The following is a 14,120-nucleotide window of genomic DNA, read 5'->3' as shown; positions in this document are numbered from 1 at the left end:
CCAAGTTCAATGCATTTTAAGAACGACCATCGAGCACGATCCCAGTTCTGAGCCCCTAATGATAACCTAGTCACAACCAATAGAGAATCTCATCAAAAACGAGCGAATAAAGGCTTTTGGACCGAGTCCTACCCTCCGGGACGTCGAGTTCTACTAAACAAGGTAGTAGAATCGTGTTGGATTAGCTTATACAGGATCTTTATTTATTTTCATGTATATCTAATATTAAACAAATTAATACGAGATAGCCTAAAACATGTTTATAAATTTGAATTCAAAGAGAAACAAAGAATAGAATACTTACAGTATACGCAGCGGAATTAAAGAGTCATTCCTTCAGTTTCTCTAACTCTTGTATCCTCTCTGTCTAGAGTATTATCAAGAAACTGAATCGATCTTCTATTTTCTTCACAATCTTCCAATGTATCCTTAGAACCACCTAGACTTGTGTGGGAAATTCTCAACACATGAGATAGATAAAGAGAGAAGAAGAGAAAATAACAAAGAGGCTTAGAAAAGGACTTGTGTTTAGAGAGAATCTAAAACTATCAGAAAATCTTACTTGTGACTTATGTTTTGACTTCTCTCTAAGCACTCCTTTTATAGACTCAATTAGGTCATTTAATTTAATTAAAAAATCAATAAAATAATAGCCATTTTGAAGCCCTAGGTCGAAATTATCATTGGCTATAGGCCTGTGAAATTTCTCATTTGATTATAAGCCCATTGGACTTAAAATCAAGGCTTGTATTATTTTCTATTGATTTAATTAAATAAATAATTATTTAAATCCTTTATCAAATTAATTATTTATAATTTGAACCTTGATTTAAATTTATTTATTAATTTAGATACCAATTTATCTTAATTAATAAATCTGCCATAATTTATCTTTTCTTCTCAAAATTACACAACTCTGTGAAACTATCCAAAATTGACCTGGTCAACTTTGATAATTCTATTGATAATTAAATCAATTAATTGAGACTATCTAGATGATTTTATCCAAGGTACAATGGGGACCATGAGCCTATGAAATCAAGTTCCAATAAGTTATCATAAATCTAACAAATAGATTTACTAACTTATTAATTCCTCGTGACTCCACTATAGACTCAGAATTGTACTCTTGAATTCATAGAACGCTCTATAACAAATATAGATACGCTATTAATTATCCATTATTACAATCATAATTGTCACTCAATCCTCTATAGGCGGTCTACAATGAGATAGGACTAAAATACCGTTTTACCCCTCATTGTATTTTATCCTTAAAACACTTAGTTCCTTGTAAATGATATTTCAGTAAACTAATTTAATTACTGAAATGAGATCTCTATCATTTAACACGTTGAACCAAACTAAAAGGAAACCATCGTTTCACTTCTTCATCAGAAGCTATAGATGTTCATATCTATGATTAACACTCCCACTCAATTATACTACCGAGTTCCCAAGATGTAAGTATGGGCTAGTCCGTAGGGTAAGCTGGTAACGAACAAGTCAAAGAACTCACATAATACAATCAGTTAGAATACTAACCACTCAGAATTGAGATTGAATTGACCTATGGTCAACTATATGATATGACTAGAATAGATAATAACGGTATGTTTACTTATCTTATCAACTGTCAATATCGGTCCAGTCCGATGTAACAAATACATCCAATCTTATCTACTCTGCTAATGTTCTGGAAAGAACATAACACTGTAATGTGTAAGTAGATCATATCGTAGATTGACAAGTCAGTGTAAATCCTGTGCACTGACTAATCTTAGGACTAACTTATTTTGAACATATAATCATATTTATATTCCACTGTGATTACGTCACTATAAATAAGATTAGCTATATGCTCGGGATTTAATATAAGTTTATATTAAACAAATAATCATGCAAATAAAACATGTGAGAAAAGTGATTAACCAAGTCAAAAAAATGATTTATATTATTTTATTGATAATAAAAATGAGATTACAAAGAATTTGGGTTTTAATTAGGGCATAAAACCCCAACAAATCGATCCCGAGCCCTTAGGTTTGCGTTCTCGTACTCAAAACCTTCTTAGGGCTCAAAAGCCCTTCAAGCTCCGCGACCCAAGGCAAAAGAGCTACGACCCGCCCCAAGTCAGAGAGCCCAAGGGCCTTCCTCTAGACCACACGCATCGCGGCGTGCCCCTACAAGCACCGCAACTCAAAAGGAATTTCAGGACTCGCTTCTCCCAACGTTCATGAAAGTCGCGACGCCCCAAGAACAGGGTCGCGGCTTACCATGAATTCCCAGTTTTTTTCTCGTTTTCTTCAATTCAAATCGCACCAAAACCCTATCTTAACATAGCCAAATCCCAAAAAGAGAGTTCCCAAACAACTCAACAGTTCAATACCCACAGAACCCAAGCCTAAACTTGGCCAAAACCTCACCAAATCTCTAAATTCAGGATGAGTTTCCAAACTCCAGAACTTAGCTAAAACCTGAGAAAACACAGAGATTTAAGGCTAGAAATTGTTCCCTCTGTTGCCCTGAACGATGCTAAGCTTTTCCCCAAGTAATCCTGAGCCTAAACTTGCTTCAGTTCCCCTTATTTCAGCCTTTCCTCCTCACAATTAAGAGAATTTCCTCAAGGAACATGAGAGAGGGAGAGTGCTTTATTGAGTGTGTTTTGTGAGGTTACTTAGAGTTCAAGTAACTCTAAGTAAATCCTGAGGCTTAGGGTACCAAAAACGTCCCCGATGGTAAAATGGTCAAAATCCTTGAAATTCCCTCCTAATCTCACTAACTCCGAATATATCATCGAATAGTTGTCCCCATTACCAGATATCCCAATAATATACTAAATACCCAAAATACCCCTTGACTCACCCCGAGTCGGGTATTATGTCCCGCTGTGACTTTCTCGTAAACTTGCTCACACATAAATTACACATATGCACATATATTCGTAATATACCCGTGATGTGCCGAATTACGAAAATTGCCCTTCTAATAAGAAACATGCCCACATGCATATCTAATACACCAAAACATGTATATCTAGTCATATTATAATATAACTCATGTAATCATATAATGATATACATATATATCACATAAACACATATTTCATAATTACATCACATAATTTTCCATAATTTGTTGTCATAACCCCTTAATCAAGGCCCTAAGCCTTATTAAGTAATTTGAGACGTTATTTGGATCGACCAAAATATAGAGTTCAAATAATCTATATATCTATTATTATTATTATTATTAACTTTTTGACAAAACACGGGATCCAAAAATTAATCTTTAAAAATAAATGGTCCAAATATATAATTAGCCAAAATATAGAGTTCAAAATATTGTAAACCCTTACAAAAAATATAAATTTCTTTACATATAATTTAAACATTTTATAAACACGTGCGAGAAACACGAGTGTATTTACTAGTTATAAATATTTGTGGCTCCACTTTTTTTTAATATAATTATATTAATCATATCATACACTATGATTAATTATATTAAATTTGAAATTAATTGTGATATGATTTAAGTGAAAAGTTAATTAAGTAGATTATTAAAGTCAACTAGTTTGTTTCCCCAACTTACTTTGCACCTCAGTTATTATTTAAAAAAATTTAATAATTGCCTACTAATATACTCATAATCACAATGTATCCCTTTTGTATAGTGCAATTTTGGTGGTTATTCATTAATGATATTTAATACTATTAATATATCATATTTCGATTAGGATGAGGCCAAGCTATGGGCAATATGTTATAATATATTAATTACAAAGTTAAAGTATCTTGAAAAAAAAATAGAGAAATAAAAAAAGAAGAAGAAAGTGAAATTCTTTAGGTAAAGTTTTTATGGGTAAATTGGTAATTGCAGTTTGTTTTAAAATAACCATTCCATCTCACCGTTAGATTAAAAAATTGTTTCATCCAATGGCTAAAATTAGGTGAGGAAAGAATTGCCGGGTAAAACATATAACCAGCCATGTCGATTGTCGTCTCTTTACATAAGAATAAACATTCCATCATGAGATGACAACGTGGCATCCGTTGATTGTAAGTACAGTTGGAACATAACTCTTTTTTTTTTTTAACAACAGTTAGAACATTACTTTTCTATTCGTATTTTTTTTGTAAACAAGAAAGAGGTACAAGGTCGATTTCATTTTCACCTTGCAACATGAGATGCCACCTCATCAACGGTGAAACAAAAGTTTAAAAGGGAAAGCGCATCTCTCTGAGTCACACGTGGGTCAACTTATGACGTGGCCGAATTTCAAAACCAGAAAGCGGGGCATTTTCGTCTTAAAAAAAAAAGAATTCATATCTGTTGATGTTGATTAGCCAATTCCCATCGATCGGGGGATTCATATTTAAAACCCAACATTCTCTTCCTTTCTCTCTCCACCAACACAACACTCCTTTCTCTCTCTTAACTCTGAATTCATTCCATACATTTGATCGGAGAAAAGGCTCGGAACCTCTTCCAAAAACCCTACCTACACTGTCTCTGCAAGATTTCTTCTCTTTCTTCTTTCTCATTAATTTCCTTGCAATTTTAATTCTCTAATTTCTGTTTTTGTTTGGAATTCTACCATGGCTTCATGGCTACCCCATTCTAATTTCAGTTGCTTCATTTGTTATTATTTTTATTTGTTTTTTTGAATACATTGTTGTAATGCTTGATTTTCAATCTCAATGTCAGCCTATTTTGTCACTACTGCGCTTTTTCAGATCACAACAACGGTTTTGTTTGTTCACTTCTGTGGTTAATTTGTCTTGTAATGTTCACTTTCTGTTCCTAAAATTTAGCATATATGTATGACAGTATGAGAAATTCGCATATATAAACAGGGGATTATTCATTTTAGATTGTTGAGTTTTAGAGCTTTGGATTAGTTAGCATGAGGTTTTGATTTTTTCGTACGGAACCTGGATGGCTGTGATTGATCAGACTCTTCTAACCAAAGCACACTTTTGTGCTTATAGAGTGGATTAGAATTATGTTGTTTATGTCCATTTTTATCCCTAAACATATGAAAATTCGGAATGTTTATTACAATTATGCAAAGTGTGAATTTTATGTCCATAATTGGTGCGTGCTACATTGGACATTGATTGAGAGTGAAATTGATTTGCTTGTCGTTTTATTTCAGGATCTTCATTCCAATTTTAAATTGAGAAACAAAGGGATATTACTTTAAATTGAAGAACAAAGGGATATTACTTTGTAGGGATTACAATTTTTTTTAATGGAGCTGGAGAATGCAACATTAACTTATTAATTGTCTCAAGGAATATACGTTAGTGTTGCCTATTGGATTGATTTTTAAGGCCACACAAATATGGCAAACTCACACCGCAGGTATGAGTCAGTTTTATACTTTGTGTTATTGGGCTTGTTCCTTCAAAGGCTGAAACCATTATAGTTTGCTAGTCTATTGTGTCGTGTTCATCCATATCATTTTAGATAAATTATTTTCCCTCTTTTTGTATCAGTGGAATGTTTAAAAGATCAAGTGATGGTGCAAGAGTTGTTATTGGTACTATCATGGGAGTTGTCTTTGGATTTTTTATCGGCATGTCCTTTCCATCTGTTTCTCTAAATAAGGTAAATTATCTTCCATCATGTTGCATTTGCATTAAACTGAAAACCTATATCTATTTGATTTGTCTTACACTTCGCAGATTAACTTACCTTCGAGCCTTATATCATCTCTTGATGTAGCCATCACTGATATACATGGATCCACCACAAGCAGAAGTCTTGAAGACAATGAACCAAGCAATGTTCCTAGGGTAATTTTTGTGCTTTCTCTAGAATATAAAAAGCTTCAGCGATGTTTCTTCTTATTTATTGCAAAAAATTTGAAACCATAAGAACTGCTGGACTAGTACCCACTACCCACAACATCTTTTACCAGTAATAGTTGATTTGATTGATATTGGTGATAGTTTGTTTCTTCATGCTCTTCATATCTAATAGCTATGTATAAATTTATCATCAATCCAGCTTGCACTGTAATGACCAGGGATTGAGAATTTCCATTAGAAATCTTGTTTGTTGCTATTGTTGGGTTTCTTTGTTATTTTGTGTTTTTTGCTGCATCCTATCCCCTGTTTGCTATTGTTTTATACTTGCAATGAATTAGGCTGGACCTTTCTTATGTTCATAAAATATTATAGTTTCCCTCTTGAAATGAATTACCACATAGTATTATGAAAGCATCTCTTCCTGGCAGAATTTTGATGAGGTTTCCTTTTTTATAATGTCATCTTCCCATATATGAACTTAAAACATGACAATTTCCAGAGTTTTTGTTTGATGCTTGAATGCGTTGAGAATGATGACCGACTTATCAAACACATTTTAATTTTTTTTTAGTTTTTTTGTCTCTTTCCTGGAATACCTTAGCCTTTTATAAATGTAGTCTTATTTTAATAAAATTCTCATTCCTTATTTATAATGTGTTGGGAGTTGTAACTAATTGGTTGTTTGGTCAAAAATGATTACTGGACAGAATTCCAGTTAGTTGACCTGAAAAGTCTGTCACAGTAAAGTCTTCCTGTCAACATGAATTTTTTGAAGAAGCAAGTTCTTATGTACAGTGACTTTTGGGCCTAATGTCAGCTTAGCTAGTAGAATGGGTGGGAAAACTCATATTCAAGACTCAAGGGTTGATCATGAATAGAGAGGACCAAAAATAAACTTGGAGAAGGGATAAAAAAAATATTTTGATGTTGTCATTTTCTTTATGTATGTGTGTGTGTGTATAATCATTATTGATGCTTAAAGCAGTGATATTTCATGTACTATATTTGAATTCAATGCTAAATATATATTTGAAGAAGTGAATTCAAACTGAATGATTGTCCAGTTCGAATTGTGTTTTTTACTTCTTGAGAAAACATAGTTTTCTGCACTGTTGGAATTAGTTTGTTTTATATATTTTTACAATTTATGGGTTTTCTTAAATGGTAGTGTTTCTGTAACTGCATATCCACTCAAAATTAAGTTGTGGGAGTTTGTTACCGTCTGGAAAAAGGGTTGTGTAACACTAGTGTGATTTTTCACAAGTGGTAGCATAAATAGTGACAATGGAGAGAAATATAACTATTAGTGGGACCTACCATAATTATTTTTTTTAAAAAATGATTATAAGTTGCTAGCAGTAAGATGACAAGTGGATCATGCTGTTTGCTCTATGCCTTCTGAGTATGTGATTTTGTTTATTTGCTCCCAGATATATGTTTCAACGAATCCTCGTGGTGCTGAATTACTTCCTCCAGGGATTATTGTGTCAGAATCAGATTTATATCTTCGTAGACTGTGGGGCGAACCCAGCGAGGTACGGTATAAATTAGTTGTAGTAAGTAGTAGTGGTAGTTCTTATTATTATTACTGATGTTAATTCGGTTGGCCTGAAGCCTTTCCATCCTTAATTTCTTAGTCTGAGCTTGGGTAAATGTTAGGGTAGAGACAGATGAATGACTTTAATATGTTACATTCTTGTATAAACTATAAAGTTTGTTTTTTGGTGGTCTTGAATTTATTTGCTTGAGGAAAATCCAGCTTAATTGACAAGCTTAGAAGCAACTTTAGTTTGTCTCATACAAGACGTAGTAATTATCTAAATAATAATATATCAAATTGGCGTTTACCCAATTTTTCTGCAACAAATCCATTTGAGGTCATATACTTTAAGTGAAATTCAAAGTAATTTAGTTAAACTTTAAGCTCAAGACAACACAAATAAATGATTGTTGTGTGAGTTCAGGCCAATTTGAAAGTGGAAGGAGGGAAGACTGGGTGAGGAGAGTCGACCTTTCTCTTAAAAAAAATTCCTCACATATATAATGTAACAAGTAGTAAGATACTTTCCAAGTTTGAGGCTTTTATAGGATGTGCATTTGAGTTAGCTCTCTATATTGTGAGACTAATGGGAACAATTTGAAATATGCAGGATCTCAAGAAAAAGCCAAAGTATTTGATGACTTTCACAGTCGGCCTTGACCAGAAAAACAATATTGATGCAGCAGTTAAGAAGGTATTAACTGGGTCCTCCAGTCCTTGTATTTTTTATAGTATACAAGTTATAACTAGACTTTTCTAATTTTAGTGGAGTATTGGGATCAGGGTATTGATATTGATTCTTATTTTTGTCATAGCTTTCTGAGGATTTTATGATTATGCTTTTTCACTATGATGACCGGGTTACTGAATGGGATGAATTTGAATGGTCGAAGAATGCAATTCATGTTAGTGTCAGAAAGCAAACAAAATGGTAAGATTATATTGTTATTTTTGCCTTTTTGGTTTCTCACCTAAATTAGGTTTTGAACATATAGATAATTTTTCATCAGTTCTTACCTTCTTTGCTGTATTTAAACTTCTCATTATTCTAATTGTGACACTTTTACATGTGTTGCAGGTGGTATGCAAAAAGGTTTTTGCATCCTGATATCGTAGCAGCTTATGAATATATTTTTATATGGGATGAAGATCTGGGAGTAGAGCACTTTAATGGAAACAAGTAAGTTTCTGTTTGACCATTCATTTTTCTCCATTGAATCCCTTTATTAAATGATTCTTCCAATGGACCATCATAATTTCCAGGTACATTGAGCTGGTTAAGAAACATGGTTTGGAGATCTCTCAACCTGGTCTTGAGCCCAACAATGGACTGACATGGGAGATGACAAAGAGGAGAGGAGACCAAGAAGTTCACAAGTGAGTCTCACCCTTTCCCCCCATCTCAATTGTCATGAAGTCACACTCACAAGTTTACATATCATCTGATACTTCTCTTCAGTGCCTTGTATTTAAAAATGATTCTAGATTTTACTACATGCCAGGGATGCAATAGAGAGACCGGGCTGGTGTAATGATCCTCGTCAGCCTCCTTGTGCAGCGTACTCCTTCCTCTTTTCTTCTCCTTCATTTTTCGTATTTTAGGCTTGCACCATGCATACATGATTTTCAATACTATTGGTTTGTTGTGATTTCTCACAGCACCAACAATGAAATTGTGAGGAATATTAGTTTAGTTAAACCATGAGATTTTCTGAACTAAAAATGGGATTAAGGTTGTTTGTCAGCTTTTTTACAGTCAGGAAATTTATAATTGTATTGGATGAGATATTGGTCTGTGCATTGTTTTCAATATTTGATTTTTACTTATAAAATGAATTAAAGTCTTGTTTGGATGGTTTGAGCTTTTATGAATTGAGTCACAAGAGCCACTTGCATGAGATAGAGCCCACCTGGAAGTGATTCTCATATGAATATTTTTCTGTTTTATGGAAAGATATTTTGAACGATGTAAAGTTTAACAGTACCTTCTGAATATGTTTCAGGTTTGTGGAAATTATGGCTCCTGTCTTTTCTCGGAAAGCTTGGCGGTGTGTATGGCACATGATTCAGGTGTGGTGTGTATGTATGGTTATTTAGTTAGGCTAAAAAACTTAAAAATTCATGCAACTAAAAATCTTAAAAGTTCTCGTGAAATCTAAGTTGGAAAGAGGAAGCAAAATAAAAAGCTAGTGCTTTTCTCTTATAATAATGAACGGATTTTCTTGATTTGGTTTTATGTGTTTAATGGTAAAACATTAGACCTAACCAATCCATCTGTTTAGTTTGATTTGGTTTCTCGAGTTTCAAATTGTAAGATGAAACTATAACCAAACCAAGAAAAAAGCACGTATCAGTTCGAGAAAAGGGTCTTCCGAATATTGGGTCGCTGTTGTTAATTGAAATGGTCTGTTGTAGTTTCATTATTTTGTATTTTGTACTTTTTAAACTATTCTTCCATTGAATCTTTGTTCTTTTGGAGGCGTCGGTTGGTCTAGAAAATTACTAAGGTAGGTCCACATAATGAATCAAAACGTAAAGTTCATGAGAGCAGCAAACCAAGAGCAAAACACGGCCATTACAACTCGACATATTCCTGGCTTTGTTTTGCACCCTTCAAAACAACATTTGTTACACAAAAATTGAAGTGAAATACTTGGTTGTAAAATTATTACAATCAAATAAGCTTTTATTTCAAATTTAAATAAAATACAATACAAAGTTAGTTAACAAAAATAAAAACATATTTTATAATATAATTATACACATAAAATTCTATAAGAAATAAATAATATCGTGGTTTGGTTTCGACAATCTGACATGTTAAAACCACAAGTCAAACCAGTAGTTTCAGAAAATTTATAATCATAATTAAATCAGACAAAAATGAAATTAAGCCAACCATCTGTTTGTTGGTTTGGATTAACACCCCATAAATTATGAGAAGTACTTGCATACACGGTATTTCTTTGAGTGTTTACTTCTAACTTTCCTATCACATGTTAAATTTGATTGTAGAATGATTTGGTACATGGATGGGGGTTGGATTTTGCTCTCAGAAGATGTGTAGAGGTTAGAAGTTCTCTTCTTTGGCTCTCCTTTTAATTTCTTTTCAATTTCCTGTTATTTTTCATCTATGTTTTGGGTGGCTTGTCATGAGGGCAATCAAGGACCTTAGATGCTTGTGAAATTGTAGTAAGGGATTGGTCTTTTGTGATCACTTACCAAGATGATTCAGATTCACAACTCAACCGTCAACTTTTGCACTCCCAATAATTTTCTTTTAAAGAATATATAATTGGGAACATTTTATGCTTTTAGAAAGAGTATATTATTTTCTTCATAAAAGTTCAAGAGTTGCAATATATATATATTATGTTTTCAAAGCTTTTGACAAAAAGAAAGAGGAAAAGAGGGAGCACATGCAGTCTACCTAAATGAAACAGGAAAAGCTTGTTGCTGGCTAAATTTGTTTGTTTGTTTGTTTTGACTAATCAGCTCGTGGATTACCAACCGTAGATGTGAATGCTTTGGCTTATCCTCCAAGTTGAAGCAAAACCACATTTAGATTCCCTTATTCTGATTTTCCTTCCTTTTTTTCTTGCCAGCCTGCATATGAAAAAATTGGCGTGGTTGATTCACAGTGGATTGAACATCAAGTAATACCTTCTCTTGGGAACCAGGCAAGTCATAATCAATATTTGCTATGTTTGTTATATTCATGACATGCCAAATCCATCTGGATGTCTGCAGGCACATGTATGTACAATAAAAACTTTGTGAGTTATACGAGCATTGGCTGCATCCTTATACTGAGGTCATTTTTACTCGTTTAGTCATAAAATAACGCAGAAGACTTGACATAGTAGGGCTATAGTTTTGTTGAGGGAAAAGTGCAAGTCTTAAGATTCATATAGTCCTCAAAAGCGTATAGCACAAATAAAACCTGGATGTACTCTCATTGGCAACTAGTCAATATGTTAATCCATGTATATAAAGGTTTGGAGTTAATGTCTTTTTTGGGTGCTATTATTATTGAGTCGGACTAGAACTCTTGTGCACATCTCAAGACTAGTTAGTATTATGGAAATCCTTGGACAATAGGAAATAGGAATACATATTCAGCGGAGGGAATCTTGACATACATGAATGATGAACATAGCGTTATCTTCCATTTAAACATAGGAATAAATATTTCAAGTGGTTGAATCCCTTGGAATGGCAACCAGCAAGATTGTTCATAGAACTGTTGGAAATGTTTCGTTATTATTTAGCCATTATCTTTTAGTAACAATAATTTGGTTTCTAGAAGTTTGGTAGGGTGTTGACACATGATTCTTATAATTACTATGGTTGATCTTGTCAATATGATTGATTGATTGATTGATTTTCGTTGCTTCAATTCTTGTCAACTCATCGCTTTCTTCCTCTCTTTTTTCCCCTTCATCTGTCATTTTCAGGGCAAGGCTGAGGATGGCAAAGCTCCATGGGAAGGGGTATGTACAATGTACATCTGATGATATAATTTCCTAACAAAATGAAAACAAAAAAGACGACTTTTTTTCTTCTTCTGATTCAGCTAATTGTTTTATATGCAGGTTAGAGCAAGGTGCAGAAACGAGTGGACTGAGTTTCAGTCTCGTCTCAACAAGGCTGATGAGGAATATCTTGCTCATGTTGGGAAGGAGTAAAAAGTTTGAAGTTCCATCTCTAACTATCCCCTTTGTACAGGTTTCTTTTGGCCTCGAGGGGTGTTTTATGATCCCAATTCAATTCTTTCTTTCTTTTATTTATTTCTTTAGTTCTTCCTTGGCTCGAGGTTTTAAGCTCGATTTTACATAGTGTATCTTACAGAAATTGTATTTATTAGTAGAAGAAAGTTTTACATTTTCCATACCCGATTTGCACAAGGCCAATGCTCAATCTTCTTGCCACTATTTTAGTGGTGTTATGGAGGGCTTACAATACAAGACAGAATTAAGTGGTGTTTGTTTGAGTATGATTGTGAATATAGAATAGTAACACAATAAATAGAAGTTAGAACCAAAGTGAAGCAAACCAGAACCAAGAATGCCAATTGCCAAGTGAGGATTTAGCCATGTAAACTCTCTATATTGTACTCTCTTTTACACTTTCTTTTCCTAATGTTTGTTACTTGATATGTGGACATTATTCAATTATTTTATATTTTAAATTTTTTTTAAAATTATGATATTATTCAATATTTTATATATTCTAATAATATGATATATCACTAGTGGAATATAATCCGTCATTGATTTTAGAGAGTATAAATAGAGTTTATTTAACATTCCCCTTGGACAGGAATATATTTTAATGAAAGTTATGAAGTTATGTATTGTTTGATTCAATTGTTGGATTTGTACAAATAAAATAGGAATGAAATGGTAATGAAATATAATACAACGAGAGAAGAGAGACGGGAAACAAAACTAGATTCTTTTTGTTTGGTGGATTATTTTGACTAAATACCATATACATTACTAACAAAAATAAGTTTATTCCAAATATAAAAACAATTACACGGGTGATAAATAAGTGTTTACTCATGAAATTAGATTTTTTTTTTAAACGAAAATGTTCAATAAACTAAGCATTGAAGATGGGAACCACAAGAGGGGTACCCTCCCCTTGGAGAACATTGGCTTCAGAGCTAGAAACTCTAGCTTGTTTTGCCGTACCATTTGCTAAGGCATTGTCCTTTCTATTAACGAACTTAACACAACAGTAATCAAAACTAGTGATTAAACTAATAACTTCTGCATAATTACTACAACTTGTCTAGTTCGGAGCCACAGTTGATGCCTTCACGACATTTACCAAAATCAAGCAGTCCGAGAACACTGCTATTTGTCTCCACTCTTTCTCTCTTGCCCAATTTGGAGTCATGGTCATAGCCAAGATCTCCCCTGCAATGCATTAGCAGCTTTCCGTCTTTCTGTTTTTGTAGTCCACCCCAGTTTGTTATATTCCATAGCTACAGTTGCATAACCCGCCCCATTATCTTTAACTGCCGCATCTATAAAAATTGCAGCCTCAACATGATGATCAAGGACGAGTTCACTTGATTTTTCCCCTCACTTTGGACTGGCTGTATTTCGCCTGAAGTGAGCTTTGAGAATTCATAGACCTTTTTCTAGATTAAAATGACATCCTCATTAATACATAATTCATGGCCGTATAAATGAACCACGTTTCGCATCTTCCATATTAGGTCAAAAGTGCACGCTATACACTGTTGGTAAACCAGAGTGCTCTTGAAAAAGGACATCTCCAGAATAGATGGATTGGATTCTCCTCACAGAAGTAACAACTCCTATCATCCAGGAAAGCCATCTTATCTTTTGTTGGAAGAATCTCAGAAAAAGTTCTCCAAAGAATCATACTCAGCCTCGGATGCATTCCTCTTTCCCAAACCATCTTCCACAAGTTATCTCTCTCTTGAAATCTATTTGTTTGAGTCTCCACGTAGGCCGACTTAACACTGAAAGTTCCATCCTTTTTTGGTTTCCATACGATCCTGTCTTCTTCCCCTCGAGGCATAATCTGAATGATGGCGATTCTCTTTTGCCATCTCTTGTTCAAACATGTAACGTCCTAATTTTCCTAAGGCTTAACGCCACGATTAGGGAGCCTGGAGGGTAATATTTGAGTTAATTATGTGTTATGAGCATATTATTATGTGAATTGTGTGAATTGTATTATGATATGATTATGCTTGCATGTTTAAGTGTATTAAATAT

The 14,120-nt window shown here is 33.6% G+C and overlaps 1 protein-coding gene across 2 annotated transcripts; it reads left to right on the top strand.

The window, feature by feature from the left end:
- The first annotated feature begins 4,360 nt into the window (after positions 1-4,360).
- LOC133788593 (uncharacterized) lies at positions 4,361-12,501 on the top strand. Of its 2 annotated transcripts, none has more exons than XM_062226123.1 (15): positions 4,361-4,511; positions 5,162-5,370; positions 5,505-5,616; positions 5,694-5,804; positions 7,250-7,354; positions 7,970-8,053; positions 8,175-8,290; positions 8,438-8,539; positions 8,623-8,736; positions 8,862-8,918; positions 9,363-9,429; positions 10,375-10,428; positions 10,965-11,039; positions 11,817-11,852; positions 11,955-12,501. In XM_062226123.1, exons 2-15 carry the CDS (start codon positions 5,351-5,353, stop codon positions 12,045-12,047), a joined length of 1,146 nt encoding a protein of 381 aa, XP_062082107.1. In that variant the 5' UTR covers positions 4,361-4,511; positions 5,162-5,350; the 3' UTR covers positions 12,048-12,501. The 2 variants fall into 2 exon arrangements, with proteins under 2 accessions (XP_062082107.1, XP_062082105.1); XM_062226121.1 differs by having other exon boundaries at positions 4,376-4,517.
- The last annotated feature ends 1,619 nt before the right edge of the window (positions 12,502-14,120 follow it).

This window comes from Humulus lupulus, chromosome 7 (genome assembly GCF_963169125.1).
Source record: "Humulus lupulus chromosome 7, drHumLupu1.1, whole genome shotgun sequence".
NCBI lineage: Eukaryota > Viridiplantae > Streptophyta > Magnoliopsida > Rosales > Cannabaceae > Humulus > Humulus lupulus.
This window is presented reverse-complemented; position numbering and strand designations above follow the sequence as displayed.

Excerpts from the sequence above, each read along its gene's own strand:
- LOC133788593 (XM_062226123.1), top strand. The coding sequence starts at position 5,351 with ATGGCAAACTCACACCGCAG. Across the intron at positions 8,054-8,174 it reads TTGATGCAGCAGTTAAGAAG|CTTTCTGAGGATTTTATGAT; the intron begins GTATTAACTGGG and ends TTTTTGTCATAG. Across the intron at positions 11,040-11,816 it reads TACCTTCTCTTGGGAACCAG|GGCAAGGCTGAGGATGGCAA; the intron begins GCAAGTCATAAT and ends TGTCATTTTCAG.